The following is a 25962-nucleotide window of genomic DNA, read 5'->3' as shown; positions in this document are numbered from 1 at the left end:
TTTAGGATAACATTATAGCATCTTGCTGTAAGTGGCTGCCCCATGCATGGTGCGGGGGAGGGTGGGGGAAATAGGCAGTCTAGATGTGCCTACTAGTAAAGATGCAGTAGAGCATCTGATTTTTTGTTTGTCTCTGCTGCTGCCTGATTGGTTATTTCTGATTTCACATGGTGTCTAGATGACTGGTCAGTCTGTAACTCTGGTGTTCGTATCTTTGAGGTTCTACTGTAAGGACTACTACTACTACTACTGTGACACCATCAGAAAAGTTATGTATGTTCACTGCACCCCTGGCATCATAATAGTGAGGATACTTTGGGTGGGGAGGCACTGATGAATTTTAAAGAAGGCCCACGTAGCTCTACTAGGTCATTTCTGTAGCTCACCCAGAAAGAAGAGGCTGCCCTCAGGCAAAGGCTTTGCTCTCCCTTGCCACTTTCCCCAAACCAAAACTCTAACAGGGAATGTAAGGAGTTCCCTAACATACTGAAGTTAGCAAATCATGACTTAGAACAATCAATCCAACCTGCATGGTTTCCAAGCACGCATTTCTTTTGGTTGTACCTCTATATCAACCTTAATCCTCTGAAGTTCACAGGAGACATCCATATTGCACTCACCCAACAATGGGGTCTATGCCCTCTTCTTGGGTTGTATGGTTGTCCACAACCAGATAAGCAAAGGTGAAAATGCAACAAAAAGCAAAACATTTCTTCTGGAGACAAAGGGAATCACTGAAAAGGCCATATATTTGCTGTTAAATGCTATTTAGCACACAAGGACAGAATTCAGAGTAGCAGCCGTGTTAGTCTGTATCCGCAAAAAGAACAAGAGTACTTGTGGCACCTTAGAGACTAACAAATCTATTTCAGTATGAGCTTTCGTAGCTGTAGCTCACGAAAGCTCATGCTGAAATAGATTTATTAGTCTCTAAGGTGCCACAAGTACTCTTGTTCTTTTTAAGGACAGAATTGATCTTCCATATGTTTACTATATTCAAAAAGTATGTTAAAGGAATTAAGGTTCCGAAGGGATGAACTCAAAAGTCAGAAAAGTTAAAAAGTAAGGCTGCATATGCATTATGACAATGTAATTACCATTTCATGGTCACATTTTTTAATCCATTAGGAAAAAAAAGAAAACACTTCTCACCACCATCCTGATTTTACATACAAACACCCCTTTTCTTTCGAAAAAGTGATGCACAAGAACAATGGAAATAGAATATTGAGACGTGCATGAACTCAGTGGAATTCTGTGCTTAGCTATTTTTACCATTAAAAACTGTTCCTAATACATAATCTAAAGCACCATTGCAGCACTCTAAGATGATAACTTCTTGTCCAATCCCTTGGAGGACATAGAAAACTACTGATCCATGTCCTCTTTATAAACAATCTTTTACATATCTGAAGACTCAGGTCCTCTCCAAGGCTGCCCCTCCAGCCTTCTCCTCTCATGACTAAATATGCCCAATTCTTTCAGCCTTTCCCCATAGGTCATGTTTTCTAAATTTCCTGTTTTTGGACAAATCTACAGGGAAGCAACAGTTTGGTCACATCTTTGTCTTGTTCAACTTGAAAAAACCCAAACTTTTTCAATTTGTTGAAAAGTTTGCGAATTTTTTTATTCAGTTCAACCCAACCATTTCCCCCTAGCTTCTGGAATTGAAAGTCAACTGAAGAGTCAATTATTTGCCCGTTCTACTTGCAGTGCACCAACTTCATTGCTGGAGATCAACTGGAGTCAGAATCAGGTATGGTATAATTTGTTCATTTACGTAACACCTGTTATTTTTAAATCAAGACAGACCTGGCCACATAGAAGTAACTCTGAAAACCCACAGCTCAGTTGCACCAGAAGCTTCTCACTGCTTCCCACCCTTAACAAGAGCCATCCTCCCACAGATTGTTCTGAGGCTGCCCTATTAGCTTCCAATCAAAAGGCAGCACCAGATTAGTCACCTGCTGTATCATGGCCTATCATTGCTTAGCAGATTCATTACTTGACATAGTATCACGTAAGTGAGCAGTTAATCCACATTAGAACTTGCCAGTTGTGCACATTATTTGCTTGGAAAAGTAGTGTTCAACAGCTATCTAGTTATAACTTTCTAGGTTGGACTGGTTAATTTCTAAATATTTTGATTAACTGACTAACATATGCAGAACGTTTGAGCCAAATGAACTTAAGTTATGTTGCACAGCAAGACGTCAAGACCATTCATGAACGACAATTTCAAGAACGTAATCTGTTTCTTTTTCATACAAGTATCTTGTTACTGTGGTAGTATTCAAAAGCTCTAGATAAGATCAGGGCCTTCTGGTGCTAAGTGCTGTTCAAACACAGAAGACATGGCCTCTGCCCGAAATAGCGCTTTAGTAATAGAGGTAAAATGCAGCAGGTGAAAAGAAAAAGAAGAGAGGACAAGGGTAACAATAGTAAGATCATCCAATTATACAGACTAGTAGGTTCCAAATAGGTTTTCTTCTATTTAATGTGAGTAAATAACAAACAGTTTTCTTCTACCAGCCTATCAACACCCTGCTGGTAACACAAATCTCTGTGTTGCTTATGCATCATAGCATCATATTCACATACTTACTAACAAGAAGTTCGTATATCTCTCTCTCTAGATAGGTTCTGTCATATATCTCTTTGCTAATACTCACAACCTCAACTTTTTTGCCAGATTTTCACAATGCCTCTGTGCCCTCTTCCATGCAGCTACTTATGCATTGTACAATCTTCCTGAGCTCATTTGCAAGGTCCCTCTCCCCAAATGCTATGCTGCCTACAGTGAATTCAGTAAATTAAGTTTTGCCTACTGTTATTTCCTTGACCTCTGTCTATTCATTTGTGCTTAAACTGTGAGTTTGTAACTATCTGGAAAGCACTGTTATGTGGTGATCCCTCCCATAAATTAACACTGAACATTATTAGTAACATTACTACATACCTTCCCTTGCTGCATTGAGCAGTCCACACATCCCACTTGAATATTCCCATGTTTTGCTCCAGGGATTATTTGTAATCTTTCAAAATCAGTCCCCAATATAACAATATCACATCCTGATGCATAAGCCTGTAAAAAGAAACAAAACAAGAGTTACGGCAAATCTACAACTACTTAATACCGCCACCTCTAGATACTATATAAAGATGAATCAGTAAGTACAGTTATCCCTTTTGATGCACTTCTTTATAGAAGCTATCCTTGGTTCATCATCATTCACGTAGACCAGTGGTCACCAACCAGCAAATCGCGATCAACTGGTTGATCTTGGAGCCTCTGCCAGTTGATCGCAGTCTCCGGCTGCTAAAAGTCTGGCAGCGCAGCGCGTGTAAGGCAGGCTCCCTGCCTGCCTCACCCCAGACGCAACTGGCAGCACGTCTCCGTGGCCCACGTGGGAGAGGAGGGCAGGCTGCTCCACGTACTGCCCTCACCCCGCAGTGCTGACTCTGCATCAACCCCGCGGGGGTGGCGCTTGCTTGTACGGGCAGCATATGAAGACCCGCTGCCCCTGCAGCTCCCGAAGGGTTGGTGCTGGGGGGCAGGGGCAACAGCTGGCATGTCTCTGCGGCCCCCTCACCCAGGGGCCGCAGAGACATGCCAGCTGCTTCCAGGAGTGGTGTGGGGGCAGGGCAGGAAGGGAGACTGCTTTAGCCCCATTGCACTGCCAACCAGGAGGCGCCTGTGGTAAGCGCATCTTGGATGGAGCCTTCACCTTGCACCCCCTCCTGCACTCCAATCTCCTGCCCCATCCTGGAGCTCCCTCCCACACTCCAAACCCCTCAGCCCCAGCCCAGAGCCTGCACCCCCTCCCGCACCCCAAGCCCCTGCCTAGTGAAAGTGTGTGTGTGGGGGAAGCAAGTGATCGAGGGAGAGGGGAAATGGAGTGAGCGGGCAGAGACTTGGGGAAGTATGAGGCTGCAGTGCTGTCTAGTGGCCACAAGACAGACCGCCTGCTTCTGGACATATGTGCGCTGGTTGTTCAGTTAATGCGGAGAGTAAGATTATATAATGGAAAGTCAGATATACAGGGTCCTACTGTACTGCTTTATAGATACAGCTTTACAAAGCTCCTCCTCTTAGTCCCATATTATAGCTACTCTCACGAACAACAACCTTTTTCCACTTCAACAGCATATGACACTAAGCAACACTGTGATAGCCTCTCTGTGAATTGTAGATGCACCAGTCTTACCACTATGCTCATACGTTCGCTAACTCCATTGTTAAGATTATTAGGGCTGTTGATTAATTGCAGTTTAACCACACTGTTAAACAATGGAATACCAACTGAAATTTAGTATTTTGGATGTTTTTCTACCTTTTCGTATATATTGTATTCTGTGTTGTAATTGAAATCCAAGTATACACTACTTTTTGTTACAAATATTTGCACTGTAAAAATTAAAAAAAACAGTATTTTTCAATTCACCTCATACAAGTACAGTAGCTCCTCACTTAACATTGTAGTTATGTTCCTGAAAAATGCGAGTTTAACTGAAACGATGTTAAGCAAATCCAATTTCCCCATAAGAATGAATGTAAAAGGGGGGAGAGGGGGTTAGGTTCCAGGGAAATTTGTTTTTGCCATACAGTACAGTACTATAGTGCCCCCACCGTACCCTACGCAGGCACAGCCCACTGGCACTAGAGACAATGAGGCAGGCAAGGAAGCTGAAGGTGCTGCAGGCTAGGAGAAAAATGTTGCACAGCAGCAGCTCCCCCTACTCTGCAAGCACCAGAGGCAGAGGGCTCAACCCTTGGCCCGCCCACTCCATCCCTTCCCCCAAGCCTCCACCCTTAACCCGCCTCTTCTCCCCACCCTTTACTCTGTACGCCGCATACTCGCTTCCCCACCCCACATCCTGCCCACGGCAATCAGCTGGCTTGCGGCGTTCAGGAGGGAGGGGCGAGGACACAGCACACAGGCTTCCCCTCCCTCCTGAACACCACAAGCTAGCTGAGTGCCGAGGACAGGAGGTGGGGGGGAGGTGCCCTGACTCCTCCCCCTCCCCGCTGCCCACAGCAATCAGCTGGCTTGCAACGCTCAGGGAGCAAGAGGAAGTGCGGAGGAGCGAGGACTCCGCACGCAGGCTCCTCCTTCCCTCCCCTGCCTCCTGCTCACAGCCGTCAACTGGCTTGTGGCATTCAGGAGACAGAGGGAGCCTATGCACCAAGTCCTCGCTCCTTCTCCACCCCTGAACGCCGCAAGCCAACTGATTGCCGAGGGGAGGAGAGGGAAGGCACTGATCCGTAGGGTCTGGCAGCAGGCAGGAAGCGGTGGGTGTGTGTGTGTGTGTGTGTGTGTGTGTAGCTGATATGAGGGGGCTGACAACTTTGGACAAAGCACGTTATAGTGAAGCATTGCACAACTTTAAATGGAGCATGTTCTGTAATTGAGCAGGGATATATGAACGAAATAACGTTAAGTGAAAGGACGTTAAGTGTAGAGTTACTGTACTGTAGTGCAATCTCTGTCGTGAAACTTACAAATGTAGATTTTTTTTTAACGTAACTGCACATAAAAACAAAACAACGTAAAACTTCAAAGCCCGCAAGTCCACTCAGTCCTACTTCTTGTTCAGCCAATCACTAAGACAAACAAGTTTGTTTACATTTACAGGAGATAATGCTGCCCTCTTATTTACAATGTCACCAGAAAGTGAGAACAGGCATTTGCATGGCACTTTTGTAGCTGGCACTGCAAGGTATTTACATGCCAGATATGCTAAACATTTGTATGCCCCTTCATGTTTCGACCACCATTCCAGAGGACATGCTTCTACGCTGATGACACTCATTAAAAAAAATAATGCGTTAATTAAATCTGTGACTGAACTCTTCGGGGGAGAATTGTATGACCCCTGCTCTGTTTTACCCATATTCTGCCATATTTTTCATGTTACAGCAGTCTTGGATGATGACCCAGCACGTTATTCATTTTAAGAACACTTTTCTGCAGATTTGACAAAACACAAGGAAGGTATCAATGTGAGATTTCTAAGGCCTTGGCTACACTCACACTTTACAGCGCTGCAACTGGGGTGTGAAAAAACACCCCCCTGGGTGCTGCAAGATACAGCGCTGTAAAGCGTCAGTGTAATCAGGGCAGCAGCGCTGGGAGCGCGGCTCCCAGCGCTGCACGCTACACCCGTAAGGGATGTGGTTTACATGCAGCGCTGGGAGAGCTCTCTCCCAGCGCTGCCGCTCTGACTACACTCACACTTCAAAGCGCTGCCGCGGCAGCGCTCCCGCAGCGCTGCCGGGGCAGCGCTTTGAAATTCCAGATGTAGCCATACCCTAAAGAAAGCTATAGCACTAGAACCAAGGTTTAAGAATCTGAACAGCATTCCAAAATCTGAGAGGAGTGAGGTGTGGTGCATGCTTTCAGAAGTCTTAAAAGAGCAACACTCCAAAACGGAAACTACAGAACACAAACCCCCAAAAAAGAAAATCAACCTTTTGCTGATGGCATCTGACTCAGATATTGAAAATGAACGTGCATCAGTCCGAACTACTTTGGATTGTTATCGAGCAGAACCAGTCATTAGCAGGGACACATGTCCCCTGGAATGGTGGTTGAAGTATGAAGGGACAGATGAATCTTTAGTGCATCTGGCACGTAAATATCTTGCGATGCTGGCTACAGCAGTGCCATGTGAACGCCTGTTCTCACTTTCAAATGACATTGTAAACAAGAAGCAGACAGCATTATTTCCTGCAAATGTAAACAGACTTGTTTGAATGATTGGCTGAACAAGAAGGAGGACTGAGTGGACTTGCAGGCTCTAAAATTTTACCTTGTTTTATTTTTGAATATAGTTGTTTTTTGTACATAATTCTACATTTGTAAGTTCAACTTTCATGATACATAGATTGCACTACAGTACTTGTACTAGGTGAATTGAAAAATACTATATTTTTTACAGTGCAAATACTTGTAATAAAAAAATATAAAGTGAGCAGTGTACACTTTGTATTCTGTGTTGCAACTGAAATCGATATTTTTGAAAATGCAGAAAGCATCCAAAATATTTAAGTAAATGGTATTTATTATTAACAGTGTGATTAACCATGATTTTTTTAATGGTGATTCTTTTTTTAATCACTTGACAGCCATAATTATTATTATTGAGAATCAAATATAATGTTGAAGTGAATCTTTATAAAAGCTTTCAGTGTAAGACCAAGGTCAATGTACTTTCTCTACCATTCAAAATTTACATTGATTGGCACATAGCACACATTTGAAACCTTCTGCTAGCCTCACAGTAGGAGTAAGCCCTATATTGGCATGATTGCGCCTAGCCAGAGATGGCTGGTCCCAAAGAACCAGTGGCTGACGAGGCTTTGAGAAAGCTGTTGCCAATTACTATAAAGAGAAAAGTCTTCAGCTTCTCAGCTCTTGGAAGACCCTACTATTTCGCTGTTGTACGGTGAAGCTGATGGGGCAGTGTTCATACTCAAGAGTCTGACTAACCACAAAGCTGACGGTGCCAAACGTGTAGGTAGAAGTAACTCTGTTCTTTGGCCCCTTGACTAACATACACAGACAAGGGAGCTCCGCTGGTGACAGGCCTCTGACGTTCCTTTACTATTGCTGTCTCAGTTTGATGAGACCTGTTTGGAGGAGCTACGGTTATGCCTTAATTAACCGTACATTATAGTCCTATCTATGAGACTCTCTAGGGTGTCTGACACCATAGCGTCTAGCCACAGAATAGTAATTTTCCAAGTAGTAACAAGTCATAATCAGAGATCATATAATTTAACGGCACCAAAGCTAGATTTGTGACAGTCTGTTCTATTGGCAGGAACGCTCACCTAGAAGTGATTTTGTTGAGACCTCCGTCCTTGGGAGATCATGGATATGAAAAATAACCAGGGCCGGCACTACCATTTAGGCAGCCTAGGCAATCGCCTAGGGCGCCAGAATAATTGGTGGGAGCCGTTTTGCCGGAGGGGGTGGCAGGCGGCTCCGGTGGAGCTGCCGCAGCGGTGCCTGCGGAGGGTTGGCTGCTCGCGCGGCTCCAGTGGAGCTGCCGCAGGCACCACTTTAGTAGCTCCCGTGGAGCACCGGACCCTCCGCAGGCACCACTGCGGCAGCTTCAGCGGAGCTGCGGGACCAGCGTGTGGGGCGGTGAAATTGCCATCCGCCTAGGGCGCTCAAACCCCTAGCGCCGGTCCTGAAAATAACTAAAGAAGTTAAATGCCTGGGGTGACTGTGAGGATGGGAAGCGGAAGTGGGATGATTCTGTGTAAACAAGTGCGTGAATTAGGATGGTAATGGAAATTGTTGTGCAAGTGGAACTACAACAGGAATCGGCAGTCTGAAATTGGAGCCGAGGGTCAGAGCTAGGTTACCTGGAGTGGGGGATTCCAGGGACCAAAGCTATTGTGACCCTGGATGAATGCTTTGAGCAGTCAGCACTCTGCTACTTTTGCTGGTTTTAAGAGCAGGTATGCTGATCCCCTGAGCTGACTGGGCAGTTTACCCAATCAGGTGGCCTGACTGGGGCTTGTTAGACTGCTTGGGGGTGGGAGGCGTGTTAAGCTAGGAGGCAAGCAGGCTAGCTGCAGGACCTTACTTCTGACACTAGCAGGTGGCCTGCAGAGACTTTAGTATCTCTAGTCTACTTATAACTTATAAATAGATCTGTAAGAAGTATGCGTAACGTCATATTCCTTTTATTGCAACTTTTCTCCCTTTCCTTCTTTTCTACACCCACCACTCAACTCAGTCTTGATACATGCCCTTAATGGCAGGACTGTATAACTGTATAACACCCATCACAAAGCCTCAATCCTGATTGCATTATGCTAGCACACAAAGGTTCCCAAACAACAACTAGCTTACAATTTGAGGACTCCAAGTTACACAGAATCTATCATTTCTTCTAGTCTAAACTGGCAAGTGACCCATACCCCATGCTACAGAGGAGGGTGAAAAACACCCAGGGTCTCTGCCAATCTGATCTGAGGGAAAGTTCCTTTCTAACCCCAAGTATGATAATTTACACCATGAACATGTCAGCAAGACCCACCCACCACACACCTGGAAAGAATTCCCTGTAGTAATTCAGAGCTCTCTCCATCTACTGTTCCATCTCCGGCCATTGGGGATATTCGTTACTAGCAGTTGCATACTGGCCACGTCCCACTGTAGTTAGTCTCATCTAGGGTGACCAGACATCCCGATTTTATTAGGACTGTCCCGATATTTGCTTGTTTGTCCCGCGTCCTGACCAATGTTAGGTCGAGACACTGGACAAAAAAGCAAAGGCTCAGGACCCCGGAAAGGCTCGCGCCCTCCCCCGTTCCCTCCTTCCCCCATTGGATCCCTCCCCAAATCCCCGCTCCCTCACTGCCCCATTGGCTCCCTCTCCAAATCCCCACCTCTTGCCAAGCACATCGTGTCCAGGAGACACAGGGGAGCGCAGGGCTGGGGTGAGTGTGAGTCTGGCCTGGCCTGGCCCTGAGCACGCAGGACTCGGGCATGGTACCTGGAGGGAGAGTAGGGGGCGGCCTGCGGGGCCAGGCAGTGGGTGTTCTCCCCACCTGGGCAGCAGGACTCAGGAGCAGCCGCTGCTGCAGCTCCCACTGCCGCAGGGGGAGGAAGCGGCCAAGCATGTGGCGCTCGGCGGCTGCGGCTTTGTCGCCCGGGCCCGAACCCGCTGAGCCCGGGCCTGCTGCGGGGACCCAGCAGCGCACACGCTGCGCCCAGCCCCTGACCAGTCGTGTCCGGGCTGGCTGCCCAGCTGGTGCAATCCTGCGGCGGAGGCATTGGCAGCCTAGCCCTGTTTGTTCCCCTGAGGGACCCGAGCAGGATGGAGGAGGTTGGGGCCTGCTGCCCCCACTCTGGCGCCGCTCGCGGGATTGTACCAGCTGGGCAGCCAGCCCAGACGCGACTGGCCAGGGGCTGGGCGCAGCGTGCGTGCTGCTGGCTCCCGGCAGCAGGCCTGGGCTCCGGGGGTTCATGGGTGCCAGAGCCGCAGCCACAGAGCTTGGCCAGTGGCCGCTTCCTCCTCGCACAGCAGTGGGAGCTGCAGCAGCGGCTGCTTCCAAGTCCTGCTGCCCAGGTGGGGAGAACAGTCGCCACCTGGCCCCGCAGGCCACCCCTACTCTCACTCCAGGTACCATGCCAGAGTCCTGCCTGCTCGAGGCCAGGCTGGACTCACACTCACCCTGGCCCCGCGCTCCCCTGAGTCTCCCGGGCCTCCCTTCAGCGCTTGTACAGGGAGGAGGAATCGGGGGAGGGGGATTTTTTTTTTTTGCTCTGCCATTTTCCTCTCGGCCCCCGCCCCGCCCCCACACATCCCGATATGGTCACCCTAGTCTCATCCTACCATCCCCTCCATAAACTTATCAAGTTCAGTCTTGAAGCCAGGTAGGTTTTTTGCCCCCACTGCTTGCTTGGAAGGCTATTCCAGAACTTCACTCCTCTGATGACATTGCTCTACAGCCAAAATGCTTCTGAAATAAATGTAGTCCAACTTTACTAATTCTGGGTCACTGAGAACGAAAATGATGCTTAAAATTGTTGATTGGCTCTAGTTTTCAAGATATGCTATTGGGTCAGTATATACGACCCTTGACTTGGGAATGGCGGAGGATAAGTGAGTTATAAAGGGAAGGGATCTCAATTTAAACCAGAAATGACTAAAATACATCTTTGACTGGATCTATGAATAAATCTATGACTGGGTTTGGACAGTACTTGCTTTTTAGGCAAAACAATGAATGATGCAATCTGAAGCTGGTATTGCGTCATACATGATATAAATTGCATCATGTTATTCCTAGAAGTCATGGATGATGCTATCATAACGAAGCTTACATCACTCTGCTGAACAAATTGCCCTATATCAGCTCTAGAAATCATACAGTGTCCTGCTCTCTTCTTTGTCAGTGTTTGATTTTGCAAAGGGACACATTTCCGTTTAGCCAAAGTGAGCAGAGATGCCTCGTACTTGTGTGAACAGTGCAGATAACTTCTGCTATGTTTGTGGTGAAGTGACTTTTGCATCACAAAAGTGCAGTATAACCACTCTGGTTAAGAAAGCCTATCATCTTTCTTTTGGCTGCAAAATTGGAGATCAGGACAAGAGGTGGGCCCCACACATATGCTGCAACACTTGTGCAACAAATCTTCGCTAGTGGTTGAAGAGGAAAAGGAAATCTATGCCTTTTGCAGTGCCAATGATTTGGAGAGAGCCAATAGATCATACCAGCAATTGTTACTTCTGCATGGTGCCTCCAGTTGGGAAAGGTGTGTCAAAGAAGAAAAAGTGGACTGTGCATTATCCAAATATTCCATCAACTATATGCCCAGTACTCCACAGAGAAGGATTGCCGGTTCCTGACGCACCAGAATCATTCTCACTTGAGTCAGACGAGGAAGAGGAAGAGGATGAAACTTCTGGTCCTGAACCATCAGTGTCACAGGACCCACATTTTCTCCCATCCTCCTCCTCTGAACCACACCTCCTAACACAAGGTGAACTGAATGACCTTGTCAGAGATTTGGAACTACTCAAGAGTAAGGCAGAGCCGTTGGGCTCCAGACTACAGCAGTGGAATCTCCTGGCAGGCTATCAGGGCAAATGGAGCCCATCAATGCTTGCACACTATTGCTGGACAGTGACAAGAGATGCTCCATTTAATGAATACAAGAGACAAGCCAAGAAGAGCCGAGTAGACACTGAATAGGACTAAACTATGTACAGAATAGTTTTTTGCCTTTTGTTTCATAATAAATTTTATTTCTATAACCCTTTTGCTGATTTTTAGTGTTACATAAACAGGACAGGTGAAATATTATCATGTAAAGCAACCATAAACACATGAAAAGACCTAGGTTTACAATTTATGATTAAAACTCTACTATCTACACAATATACATAGACATAAAATGTAAAAACTTAAATATCTTAGAAATAGTAGCCAATCGTTTGCTTTAATTGTCATATTTGAATTCAGCACATCAAAATACATAATAAATATCACATTTTATCTCTGAAGCAGATGACTTCTCAAAAACTGTAGACCAGTGTGATTAGAAACATTGCTCTAATTACAAGACTAAGCTTGTTGATGGACAATTTATACCACTTGTTCTTGTGTCAACATTGGCCCTTATCTTTTAAATAAGAACTCTCCCTCCCTGGTATTTATCCCTCTGATGTATTTATAGATGCAATCATATTGTTATGCTCTTACAAAGCACATGGGATCTTTATACAGGAAGGTAAATACACAGCATTTATTGAGAATACAACAGTTAGCATATGCTTTTCAGACACACACACACACACACACACACACACACACACACACACACAGAGACAGTTCTGCCAGTGATGTTCATAGTTACCAGTCTGTTGTAGTTCGAGTCAATCTAATGGCCAGTTAGATTGAGCACGAGTGTGGAGGTAGGATCTTGTCGGTCACAATCCGATGCTCCTGGAGTGTGGCAAGACGAACCCAAGTTCCATGGCCAAGCACCCTGGTTTTTATAGGTTTTTTTTCCTTTGTTGAAGTCTATGGATTTTGCTGTGTCAGTTTGTGATCAGTTACTTCTTAATTGGTGTAAACATTAAAATACACCTTTGAGAGGGTCATCCTGTCCTTTGTTTTGATTTAATTAATTGTCCTCAGGGGTGTCAGCCTTTACCTCAGGGTCATCAATCAGTCCGTCATTATGGATGTGTGTTGATGATTCTTTGATGTCTCTACTTATTCTTCCTCGACTCTGGCTATAACAATGGCCTTTACCCCTTATCTTTTCCTGATGCATACATCCTCATTTACACAGACAGACTGAGAATACAAACAGTAGTATTTTATATTGAGCAGAAAGGTATTGCAAATTAAGCCTTGCCTTCAATGTTTCTCTAATCTACTTAACATAGACACAATAGAGAATCCTGTTTTTTACTTACTAAACCTTAAAACAAAGAAATGTATATTCAACTAGAGTGCCTAATTTGTAATACATATAGGAAACCATAGCAGACATTATAATTTATCCTAAAACAAAAGGAGACCCTAATCAGTCAGAAGGATTGTTCTGGTCTGTCATTCCTCACTGCTGTTCAGAAAGGGTGGCTGACAGGATGAAATCAAATCATACGTTAAAAAATCCAGCTCCTACAATATCTCCCCTCAGCCTTCATTTTGTTAGGCTAAACAAACCAAGTTCTTGAAGGGTATGGCTACACTTGAAATTTCAAAGAGCTGCCGCAGCAGCACTTTGAAGTGCGAGTGTGGTCGGAGCGCCAGCGCTGGGAGAGAGCTCTCCCAGCACTGCAAGTAAACCACATCCCTTATGCGTGTAGCTTGCAGCGCTGGGAGCCGCGCTCCCAGCGCTGCGGCACTGATTACACTGAGGTTTTACAGCGCTGTATCTTGCAGCGCTCAGGGGGGTGTTCTTTCACATCCCGAGCGCGAAAGTTGCAGAGCTGTAAAGTGCCAGTGTAGCCAAGCCCTAAGTCTCCTCTCATAATGTAGGTTTTCTTGACATATTCCAGCTTGAATTCATTGTCTCAAATATGCAAGACCAGAACTGCACACAGCATTCCAGATGAGGTCTCACCAGTGCCTTGTATAATGGTACTAACGCTGCCCTATCTCTACTGGAAATGCCTCTCTTGATGCATCCTAGGATTCCATTAGCTTTTTTCACAGCCATATCACATTCACAGCTCAGTCCTCTTACAACTGACCAATATACCCAGGTCTTTCTCCTCCTGTCGCTTCCAACTGATAAGTCCTTAGCTTATAGCAAAACTTCTTGTTGTTAGTCCCTTGCACTTCACACTATTAAATTTCATCCCATTTCTATTACTACAGTTTTCAAGGTTGTCCAGAAATTCTTGTATAATATTTCGGTACTCCATATTGACAATACCTCCCCAACTTTGTCATCCACACATTTTATTAGTACACTTCCACTTTTTGTGCCAAGGTCATTAATGAAAATGTTAACTAAGACTGGTCCCAAGACCCATCCCTGAGGAACGTCACTAGCAACCTCTGTACAACCTGACAGGCTACACTAGGTCATACTGAAAGGTGATCTAACTTTAACCAATTCCTTATCTACCTTGCAATTCTCATATTAATCCTAATATTCTCCAATTTAATTAATAAATTTCTCATAGGGAATAGTATCAAATGCCTTTCTGAAATCCACATAGATTGGATCTACTTTATTTTCTTTGTCTAAACAAACAAACAAACAAAAACAAATCAGTTATCTTCTCAAAGAAGATCACGTTGGTCTGGCACAATCTATCTTTTGTAAAACTATGTTCTATTTTATCCCGATTACCATTCAGCTCTATATTCTTAACTACTTTCTCTTTCAAATTTTGTTCCAAAACCTTGCATACAATTGAGGTCAAACTAACCGGCCTGTAGTTTCACAGATCACGTTTTTTCCTTTCTTAAAAGGAACTATAGTAGCAATTCTCCAGTCGTAGGGTATGACTCTCAAGTTTACAGATCATTGAAAATCCCTACTCTTGGGCTTGCAATTTCATGTGCCATTTCCTTTAATATTCTTGGATGGTGATTATCCAAGCCCCCGAATTTGATCCCATTAAAGCTGTTTCAATTTTGCTTCCACATCCTTATTTTCATTAGCCCCCCTGCCACCACCCCAAAGCTCAGTACCCTTATTAAAAACTGACCTATAGTATTTGTTTAGGTGTTCAGACATGCCTAGATTATCCTTTATCCTTCCCACACTCCATGCTTAGCAGTCCCACTTCTTTCCTTGTTTTCTTTTTATTTACATGGCTATAGAACCTTTTAGTATTGATTTTAACTTCCTTTGCAAGGTCCAATTCTGCTTGGGTTTTGGCAGTTCTCATTTTCTGACTTCCAAGAGGTAACTTTCCTTGCTGATTCATTCCATTTTTCTTTCCCTGTAGGAAAGAATGACCTGTCTGAGATGCTTGGTCATCCATTGTGGTCTGCAACTCTTCCCTACAAATTTTATCCACTTGATCGGGATGCAGGCTTCACATAGCTTCTGCATCTTTGATTTAAAGCAATTTCAAGCCTCCTCCACATTCAGATCCTTGAGTTATGTCCTGTCCACTTCCCTAATTCCATTAATTTTTTTTAAGTTAGCTCTTTTGAAATCAAGGAACCTAACTGCAGACCTATTTTTGTTTATCCTTCCATTTAGTTGAAACGGAATTAGTTCATGATCACTCAAATCAAGGTTGTCCCTTGGGATCCTCTTCAGCCTCAGGTCCACCTCCCGTATCTTAGCGCCTAGCAGAAAGCACACCCTTCTGCTCTACAGATCAGCTCTGGTGATAGGTATGTCTGTTGGTAGTCAATCACGTAGCCCTGCTTCTTCTGGATGTTGGCGTGATTCTCCTGCCTTCCTTCTCTTCTTCTAGCCACAAGTCCTCATCTTCTGTTCTCTATATTCCTGAGCCTTCCTTTAGTATTCTCGTAAATACAACACTCGCTTTGTGTGCACCCTTTAAAAAATGCAGGTAACTAGTGCCTCACCTGGATCATTGTGTTCATACCTTGTTATGTTTTTGTACTTATGGGTCTGCAACTGATTTTGTTTTCATAAAAGGTAACTTTTGTATCCAAGAACAGGAGTCAATGGTTGTTGATAGTTTCTCCTTGACTTACATGCCAAGAACGGAGTTTGGGTTCATCATTTCACATAGCAGAGCCAATAAGTTCATAAACACCTGAAATACTATGAAGAACGCAGCTCTGTTCAATCTTTTGCCAGCATAAGATGTGTCTGAACAAGCAGGGCTATCCCAGTAAGGTTCTTCTGGTATAAACTAGGTCTAAGTGTTAGTGACACCTCTGTAGTGGAATGAGAACTTATAACTCCAGTTTTGGCAGGTAAAAAGCCCTTCAATTCACCTTTAAGAATTAAAATGTCCTAGGTTATTCGTGGAGTAGTTTGTGCAATGAAACAAGCAGATACTGTTGACATTATCATGCTCTTGGTATGTACGTTAAACAATGTTTTTAAAACCAGTGAACAAAAGCAAACAGGGTAAAACCAGTTACAACTACGGAAACAAGGATTTTACTAGCTGATGTCTTGACACCACATATCTGGATTTAGAAAATTCAGCATCTTTCTGTGCACCTAAGACTGAGAAAAGTGAATTTGCATGTGGTATTGGATTTTCACCTCCTTTTTATTTGCTTCTTATCCAGCTTTCAGCAATTTTATCCCTGCATCCTAAAATTCTTGAGAGAAGATTAGCAAAATGTTTTCCTTTGAAGATAACACTAAGGCAATTTTACAGAACTGTTAACAGAAGATATTGCAGCCAACAACTTAACTGCTACAAAATTCTTAATTGTTTTAAAAAGTGAAAACTTCACCTAAGTAACTCCTTAAACATAGGAAAATAAATCTATCGGTACAATCAAGTATCTGTAAGAGTTAGGAATTATGTGCGGGGATTATTTTTTTGAATTATAACCCTGAACTTGCTTTAGTAGATTAAATTTTTTTATGTACAACTAATTTCTCTATGCTAAATCAAGAAATATGGTGCACAAAATAAAAGGCTCCTTTCCTGTACATGTATGGGACTGACAAGTAACTTTGTGTGACAAGCAACAAGTCAGTAAAGCAGGTTATTCCCAGGAGAATCTCAGAATCTTTATGCCAAGCCGTGCATTGTGTCTATGCTATCTTTTTTAAAAAGAGTTTTTACAAGCATTGCTACTAATTTTTACATGCATGTAAAACAAAACTGCCTTAATTACCAGACAACAACTATACATATCTTTAAGGAAGATTATTCTCCTCACTCCCTTTTTTTAATGGAACCCTGAACTGAACTGAAAAGGTATTGCAGGTAAAAGTGTCAAGATTTTAAAATATAATGTACTTGAACTGGGAACAAAGCTTTATACCAGAATTCCCCTATCTATTGTGCTTTCAAATAGCATGAAGTACCTATTTCTGTTGGGCTGAACAAAATGAACCTTAAAACTATTATTTGTACTGCACCAGAGATGAGTCCAAGTGTAGTAGAAAGTTTAAAAATCTCTCTGTTCCACAAAAACACAAAGAAAGAATCTAGCATTAATGTTCCAAAGCTCTGCCATGATGAAGAACTACTGGACAGAATTCAGGCAAGGCTATTTATTAAATGGTTCTCCTCAACCATATAGTAATTACATGTACATTTTTTATTTCATGTTTTTCTCCTCATACTCAAAGTCAGGGAAAAAAGTAAACATTTTTTTCTTATTTTAGTGATAAAAAATATTTCATGAGCTTGTATTATCATTGCAGCATACTCTTTCCTCCAAAATTAATTACATTTTAAAACTGAGATCTTAACATTAATAAATTAACAAGTTTGTAAAAATTTATCTTTGAAAGAAATGACTAAGTAAATGGAGCCATATCAACAATGTTTTCTTTAAGTGACCATTCCAATAATTAAGAGAAAACATAATGGAACAGAAGTTTCTTCTCCAGTAAAGTACCAGCATTAGATTAGAGAAATACATAATATGCATATTACCAAGTCATTTGCTTGTTTATACTTCCCTGAAATTTTGTAATAACTATTAGAACTTCCAAGTTCCTCCAAACTCTAGTTTAAACTATTTTTATACACAGTAGTGTAACAACTGTAAACTCACAACACAAAAGTACGAGTTAGATAGTATAAAGGTTTTTTAAAAGGACTGTAAGAGTCACTAGAGGAAAAAAAATAAATAAGTAAACATCTGTAAAACCATTCAACAGACTGTGGTGACAGTATTGATTACACAATTCAAAACAACACCCTGAACAATGCTTCAGATATTAAAGTAGCATCCATGATGAGTGTGGGAGGTAATACTTAAACTTACAGGTCAAGTTGCTTTAAACTCAAATACTGCAGATGTGAGAAAAAGCCAAATAGGTAGCATTTTGGTAAAGTTTCAGTGAAGTGCCTTATTTGTTGGCTTACATACTCGTGGGCTCTAAACCAACAGAGAATTAGTAGCAATAATGGTAGTATATACTCCCTGTATTTTAGCTTCATCTGAAACGTACTGAAGCTAAAAATAGCAAATATACATTAGGCTTCACAAGTTGTCTCCTTTCTTGCCACTTCCCTATTTTAGGTCAGTAACTTTTATAGCCTTCTTCCAAAATTCATGATAGAATGCTAGGCCGTAATGCAGACTGGTCTCTCCAATGTCCACCGATATCCAGTCCACATACCAAGACTTTGGTCGTTGATGGAAGACAACCAGGGGAAGACCATTGCAAGAGACATCTTACCAACATAGCTCTCAAGTCTCCGCTGGATATGCCCATATCCACGTAGCACAGCTTCCCTCAACTTGTCTTCAATTAGAGCAACCTTTATTAGATCCCTTACAACACCACTTCGTTTCCTATCATCTCAAAGCTTCATTTAGACAACAAACCCATTTGTTTTCTAGTGGCTGGCCAAATCCCTGTTCTGTACATTAGGATTGTATAAAACTGTGATTTGACCATCCTTAACTTTATTGGCATCTTTCTTTAATCACCAAGAACTTGAGTCAGCTACTACCATTTGCACCGAGCAACTTTACTACAATGCCGGGCATCACTCAGGAGGGCACCATTGTCAGCAACCACTAATTCTAGGTATTTAAATTCTCTTTCTCCCCCTGAGCTTTCTTTCCATGACAGGGATCGGCAACTTCTGGCCCGCGGCCCGCCAGGGTAAGCATCCTGGTGGGCCGGACTGCTTTGTTTACCTACCACGCCCGCCGGCCAATCGCGGCTCCCATTGGCCACGGTTGGCTGTTCCAGGCCAATGGGGGCTGCGGAAACCGGTGTGGGTCGAGGGATATCCTTTATGCTGAGTCCTCCTTCAGTTCTCAGAGTCAATGTTGGTAAGACCAAAGTGAAGTCCAGCCTGCTCAAAACTATGTTGCCACTCTTCAAAGTTGGCTTACATCGTCTTAATCTTCTGCATATATCACAAGAGTCATCAGCAAACAGCATGTTCCAAGGTGCATATATTCTCACTTATCACATGCAAGACAACTGCAAACAAAGAAGTGCTCAGAACTTTATGTTCAGTAGAACTTGGTAGGTTTTGAATCACTAACACTAGGAGCACACAAGTAAATGAAAACTTGTATTGAGAACCCATGAACTAGAGTATAATCCATCAGGGGGGTCCTGGTGTTTGAGTCACAACTACCATATCATTTCCGTATTGCTAGTATGAGGGAGGTCCAAACTTGAGGCTGACTAGAACTTATGCTTCTGTATTATCACCAAAGACATTTTCCTAAAATCTCTTCTAAACAACATGTGTAGTCTTCTTGTTCTATTTTGACAGTTAAAGATTTATTGGGGTAGAGTGGAAGGGTTAGAAGAACACTGTCTACGGACTAAAAACAAGTTGTACAAAAAAACCCCACAGCATTTGTGAGCTACTTCTATTTGCAGCTATTTTCATTTTGTTTTGCATGATATTTTAAAAACTTCCAATGTTTAACTAAAAATTCATATAAAGTTTCATACTTCCCATACATTTAATTCTTCATTTCTAACTGATCATGGTGCGAGCACTAACTGGTAGTGACATAACTAAGGAGAGAAGAATGCTTATATTCCAACCCTTGTACATCAATTGAAAGATCAGCCATTTCTTTGTAGAAAAGTAACCAGTGGAATCACTCAACTTATTTACAGTACCTTTTTTGTACTCATTCAAATAGGTGTGGAGAAATCTGATTAAGTTGTACATCACGAGAACCACCACCACACCCCCAAAAAAGGGCAATGAAGGACATTTTTGATCTTCGGTTTTGAGACTACTGGCTAAAAATTCCATTAATACACCTCTACCCCGATATAACACGGTAAAGCAGCGCTTCGGGGGGGTGGGGTGTCTCCGACGGATCAAAGCAAGTTCGATATAACATGGTTTCACCAATAACGCGGTAAGATTTTTTGGCTCTCAAGGACAGCATTATATCGGGTTAGAGGTGTAATCTGCTTTCCTGCACACCACAAATATATAAAAGATTTAATACATATATAGAAATTCCTATGATTATATTTGTGTCAAAACTGCTCTTGAAAACAAAGGTTTCTCAAGGTAGTATTACTCAAAACAGTACAGTCTGGCATATTCCTCCCTCCCAAGAGTAAGCTACCGCTTCCAGGTCATTATAGAGTTCTAAACACTCTTCTAATCAGACAGGCTGCAATACTGGACAGAGTTGCTCAGCAGTCATTCTATGGAAGTGATCCTGATAACTTGAAGTTTTAAAAAAGGAACGTAATGTTATTACAAGACGGATATAAACTTTAGTATAAGTAAAAGATAAAAGAATTCTCTATTTGTCTCGCTTCTTTGCATAATTAAAGGCGTTTTGCTGTAAAGGAAATTACATTGTTTTTCACACACAGTTTCATGCTGCTTAGGAGTCACCACACTATAGCAGGTAAACATTTAAACAAATCGGAAAATCTGAAAGATGGATCCAAAAGCAGGTGTAGTACTGTAAGCTATTTTTAATTTGTTTTTCTTCCAAACTGATTGAGCTGACTGTCTATAACAAAGCTTTATTCTGATTACTTCCTCTTTTGAGCAGCAACTTGCAGATTCTGAATCTGCAACTACCCAGGAAAATTCCTGTGATGACATGGAGCCTCCATTACGACAGAGGTCGCCCAGATGGAACTCCTTGTAGGATGATCAAGGTGTCAGATAGTGAACAAGTATTTTGTCTTCTAATGTTGTAGTTGTTAAAAAACTCAGCAGAGGAGCACAGAAGTATGCCTACTATGCACAAAGACTAAAAATAAGTCTAGCAGTCACTCTCCAACCGATTAGGCAGTGAGTTAAACTGGGTGCAAGGCAGAAGATATCCCACAGTTTATAGCACTATCTTGGGTGCTGCTGCTGCAGAGTGAAACTGAAATCAGCTAAGTTCTGCTTTGGGCCCCTTCTGATACACTGTGTACCAAGCAAAACTGACTAGGTTCCCAACAGTTTCATCCAGCCAAAGACTTAAGCACAGCAACAAAACCACTAGTATCATTTAATGGGAAAAGATAGGAAAAGAATGAGGATAAGATATTCAAATGATGAAGCACTCTAAGAAACAGAGCCAAACCAGGGAGAGAAGAGAAATAGAAGAGAACAGTTTAAAATTTAGACTCAGGATTGAGTCTTTTGAACTCCATAGTCTATTATGGTGAGGATACTTCAAGTTTATAGACAAACAAAACTCAAATAAAACTAGTCACTCTATTAAATAAAGGCAGGGTGGAATAGTGGGCTTTGAAAAGTGAAAGGATAAGGAGAAAAATCCTCCTTATTAACAAAAATTAAAAACTATATAGAAGCCTAATTTGTACTTAAAGTGCTGTGCACAGTTACTTTCCAGCAGCAGGGTGCATGCAAACAGGAAGCTCAGAAATACTAGATTTAACTTCAAGATTTTAGAACATAATTCAGAGTTACTACATGGCAAAAAAAAAAAAAAAAAGTTCCTTGCTGAACTTTAAGTGTGGTAAAAATAGCTCTACCTTTAAGGATTTTTTTTCTGTGCCACTTTCAAGGACCTCTTACCTATCTCTTACAGCAAGTCTACACTACTGCTTGAGTCAATCTAACTTACTGGTCAGGGATGTGAAAAAGCCTCACTCTCACACCCCAACCAACACAAATTTCACACTGTCCACACCAGCTCTATCTCTGTGAGAGATGCTCTCCCAAACAACATAGCTTCTGCTTCTAGCCAAGATGGAGTAATTATGCCTAGGGGAGAGGGCTCTCCTGTCACCATAACAAGTCTTTACCAGATGCAATACAGATGTGCAACTGTCGTCTACTCAAAATGCAATAAAACTCAAGTGTTAGCTTATGCCAGTGTAAGGACTTGTCAACTTGAAAACATGAGTAAAATATTTTCATTTATGAAATCTGACATATGGATTCACTTTAAGACACCACATACTTACACTTGCAAATCTCTGAAAAATCCTATATGACATGTACTTTAACATAATATTACACATATACATATATATATAGATATATAAACAAACTATGGCTTATTGTTTATAGCTTTTTCATCACAACCATCATTAATCATGATCTTAAAAAAGGTGTGAATAGTTCTCCTCCAATAGGAGTTCTGAATAGGTGTACTATAGGCCTTAAATTATGTATTGTGTCATCCTGCATGTGTACGTGGACAATGCCTAGCACATCGTGGGTGTGCGCTGTTGTAGTGTACGATAATATTATCAGCAGCAACAGAAGTTCAGGAAATGAAGCGTCCCTACTCACCACACTTTAGCAGCACTTTGATCTCATCAGCTGCGTTGTGATGCTCCCCCGCCTCTCGGGTCATGTGTCCCCAGTGCACTTAAACCAGCCCATGCCAATCCCACCCCTCCCGGACGCATCCAGTTAGCGACCTGGCTCCCGGCGAGTTCAGGCCACCCTGTGCCTGGTGCAGGGCGGACGAGGCCGGGAGAAGAGGAGTCGCGTCCCCAACGGGAGGGCAGGACAGAGCGAGGGGGCAGTGGGGCCAAAGGGGGGGGGTCAGCACCCGGGAATAGCCCTGGGGACGCTGGAGGGCTGCCCCGCAGGCTGCAGAGACCCCGCCAGGGGGTGACTCGGGGCCGGCACGTCGGGGCAGCCCGGCCCGGGACTCACCGTGAGCGGCTGGTCCTGGAGGCTCCCCACGGAGAAGCAGTTGTCCCCGGGGTTCACGGCGCCCGTCAGCACCTGGTGCAGATTCATGACGCAGAGAACGCGGGGCCCGGCTGGCCTCACTGCAGGCGCCCGGGCGCCAGGCTCATGCTCCGGCCCCCGGGGCGGCAACGAAGGGTCCACAGCAGCTCGGCCGCTCTAGGTTCCGCAAGCGGCGAAGACGGCAGTACATAGCTCGGGGCGTGGCCTCATAACCCCGCCTCTCCGCGGGGCGGGCTACAGACGTAGCCCCCTCCCCCTAGCTCGCCGGTAACAGCGAAACGGGACTAAAACGAAATATCGCGAATCTCCGCTCTGTGTGACGTCATAGTTTCCCCCTATAACGGCGCATGCGCTAGCCCTATCCCGGGACCGAATGTGCTGCGGAAGGTGTTTTCTGCGCGTGCGTGGAAGTAAATTGAGCTAGGAAGGAGCGTCAGGTAAAGCCGGTTGCGCCGGGAAGTACATAAGGGGGTGTAACGGCACAAAGCGCTCCCTCGCCCAATTCCCTACGTTGGGTGCACTGAGCATGCCCAGTAACCTTCGCTGTTGCCATTGCCCTGTCTCTGCCCTTGCTTCTGGTTACGATTTGCTGCCTCCTCTTTGGAGGAATTCAAAAGGATTAAGGGGGGCAAATCGCAGCGGGAGGGGGGCTGTCAGGGTCTGAGCGGGGGGCAGAAATGTACTGGCCGGGGGGCTCAAGCTACTGTAGGTAGCGGCAGAAGAGGGGCTGAAGGGGAAAAATCGGGGGTAGGGGGTGGTAGTCGGGGTTAAGCCCTCATGATTCGCAACCCCTAGGCTTGGCAGTAGAAAGTCTGAGCAGTAGCCACCCAAGGAGCCCTGCTGTGTCACCCCCCATTGAGCCCCCGGGATCCCCCCGTGTGTCACCCCTCCCACGGAGCCCCCAGTGTCACCCCTCACAGAGCATCCCCGGGACCCCCTGTGTCACCCCCCATGGACCCTTCGCTCCCCCATGTGACACTTCCCCAGGGACCCCCCCGTGTGTCACCCCCCCGGACCACCCCCTGCCCCGTGTGTCACCCCCCTGCCCCATGTGTCACCCCCTCATGGAACCCCTCTGCCCCGTGTGTCACCCTCCCATGTGTCACCCTCCCAGCCTCCCCGTGTCACCCCCTATGGATCCCCTCCACGGAGCACCTCCGTGTGTCACCCCCAGGATCCCCCCGTGTGTTATCCCCCCCACAAAACGCCCTGGTCCCCCCATGTGTCACACCCCCCCACAGAGCCCCCCTTGTGTCACCCCCCCACATGGACCCCCCATCTCTGACCGCGTCTCTCCCCCCGCGGCGGCACTTAGTTGCAAACGGGGAGGGTTGCTATTTGTGTCGTCACAGGGGCCCTGGAACTATTGAAGGGATGTAAATGGAAAAAATGTTTTCTGTTGTGTCCTTGTTTAGACCATATTATTGATTTTTGCTAAGAAGCAGGCTGGGGAGCTTCCACTTATGAGAGTGGTACTTTGAATATTCAGTGTGTGTAACTTCAGTCCAGCTCAGACCCCTATCCTTAATAAAGGCTGTAGAGCAGAGGTACTCGAACTTTGCCTACGTAGCGGAATCACTGGTAATTTGCCAAGACCCTGGTAGGCTGTAATATAGTGGGCTGCAATCCAGACCAGTGAGAATCTCCATCACCTCTGTCCTGCAACATTGTGTGCTTCACAGTACCTTACTGTAGTAGCACCTACCTACGCTGCTCGCAAACAACCTTCCAGCACGCAAGTCACATTCTGAGTTTCTGTGGCCTGCCAGTCACACTTTTGTTACACTTTGGTACGCCCTAGCCTTGGTTATACTGCAGGGAAACCTCAACACAAGCCCAGTTATGAGATTTTCCCCCAGAAATGCATATCTTATACTGCCCAGCCCTCTCCTGAACAGTCCAAATATATTAAGTCTGTTATTCCTTTAAGGGAATAGTATACACTAATTTAGCGCCTTCCATGGAGTTGCCCACACACTTTAACTTAAACACAGTGGATTATACAAAATACAAGTTTTGTTACTACAAAGAGGTAGATTTTAAGGGAGTACAAGCATTGAGGCATAATAGTAAGAAATGGTTACACGAAAATAAAGATAACAATGCCTTCTAGTGACTAATTTAACAAATTATATTAGATTTAAAGCTACGTTTCTCATCACATGCTTCCAACATCATTACTGACCATACCTTAAGGTCAGGATCTCTCCCTGAGAAACCCCCAGCTATCGTCTTTGTCTTCTCAGATGCAGAGCAAGAGATGGACAGGGAGAGAGAGAGAGGTGTCTTGGGTGTTTTCCCCTCCTTTTTATAGTTTCAGTCCCTCTTTGAAAAAGTATTTCCAGTTAAGAACCAACAGACAGGATTTGGTGGAGGAAGGAAACATGCTGTTTCTTTCCTAAGATGTAAAGCTCTTTGCCTCTTCCCCTTTCTTGATAATGAATGGCCACTTGATAGGTGATGGCCCATCAGCTTTGTTGACACCTGGCTGGGGCATTTGTTTGCCCTTTATCTTTGAGAAACTGGTTTAGGCTATGTCTACACTCCAGACCTTACAATGGCACAGATGAACCACTACAGCTGTGCCGCTGTAAGGTTTCCCGTGTAGCCACTCTTTGCCAGCAGGACAGAGCTCTCCTGCCAACAATCAGCGTTAGCTGTGTTGGTAGGCAAGCTTCTCCTGCTGATATAGTGCTGTACACACTAGTAGTTTTGCTGGTGAAACTTACGTCAATCAGACTTATCTGGGAAACACTTCAGTCATGATTTCAATTTATGTTTGTAAGTTTATACATCATGTTACTACATGCATTTTACCATGATATTATTGATCAGCACATTATGAGTTTTCAAACGATACATCACAAGGCATGTCTTGTACAAAAATTATTACAAAAATGTGTAAGGTGTGAATACAGGGGTACATTCTGTCACAGTGCACCTGTCTATACCAACCAGTAGAAGACAATAAGACAATAAAAACACTAGAGCACATGTAAAGTTTGCCTGGTAAGTGCTGTAAGCAATGGTGTTCATGTACACCAATCTCACTTCCCCAATACAAGTAAATAGTATTGACTACACTAAATGTTCAAAAATCATGAATCAGGCTCATAAAAAATCATAAGATTTCAAATCACGAGATTATGTAAAGATAATAGATTTTTTTTTTTCCTCCTGCTTTGTGAGCCTTTGGAGTGCACAAGGGTCACA

At 44.0% G+C, this 25962-nt stretch overlaps 1 protein-coding gene across 2 annotated transcripts in view; it reads right to left on the bottom strand.

Annotated features, from left to right (window-relative positions):
• Positions 1–23035, bottom strand: part of DMXL1 (Dmx like 1) — a 155269-nt gene extending 132234 nt beyond the window's left edge. For both annotated transcript variants that reach the window (XM_050945532.1, XM_050945533.1), the window contains exons 1-2: positions 22711–23035; positions 2960–3085 (exon numbers count right to left, since the gene is read on the bottom strand). In XM_050945532.1, coding sequence (XP_050801489.1) covers positions 2960–3085; positions 22711–22797 — 213 coding nt within the window. In that variant the 5' untranslated portion in view covers positions 22798–23035. The remainder of the gene's footprint in view (positions 1–2959; positions 3086–22710) is intronic.
• Positions 23036–25962: the final 2927 nt, after the last annotated feature.

This window comes from Gopherus flavomarginatus, chromosome 3 (assembly GCF_025201925.1).
Source record: "Gopherus flavomarginatus isolate rGopFla2 chromosome 3, rGopFla2.mat.asm, whole genome shotgun sequence".
NCBI classification, from domain to species: domain Eukaryota; kingdom Metazoa; phylum Chordata; order Testudines; family Testudinidae; genus Gopherus; species Gopherus flavomarginatus.
The sequence above is the reverse complement of the archived record's forward strand: the minus strand, read 5'-3'. Positions and strand labels throughout refer to the sequence as shown.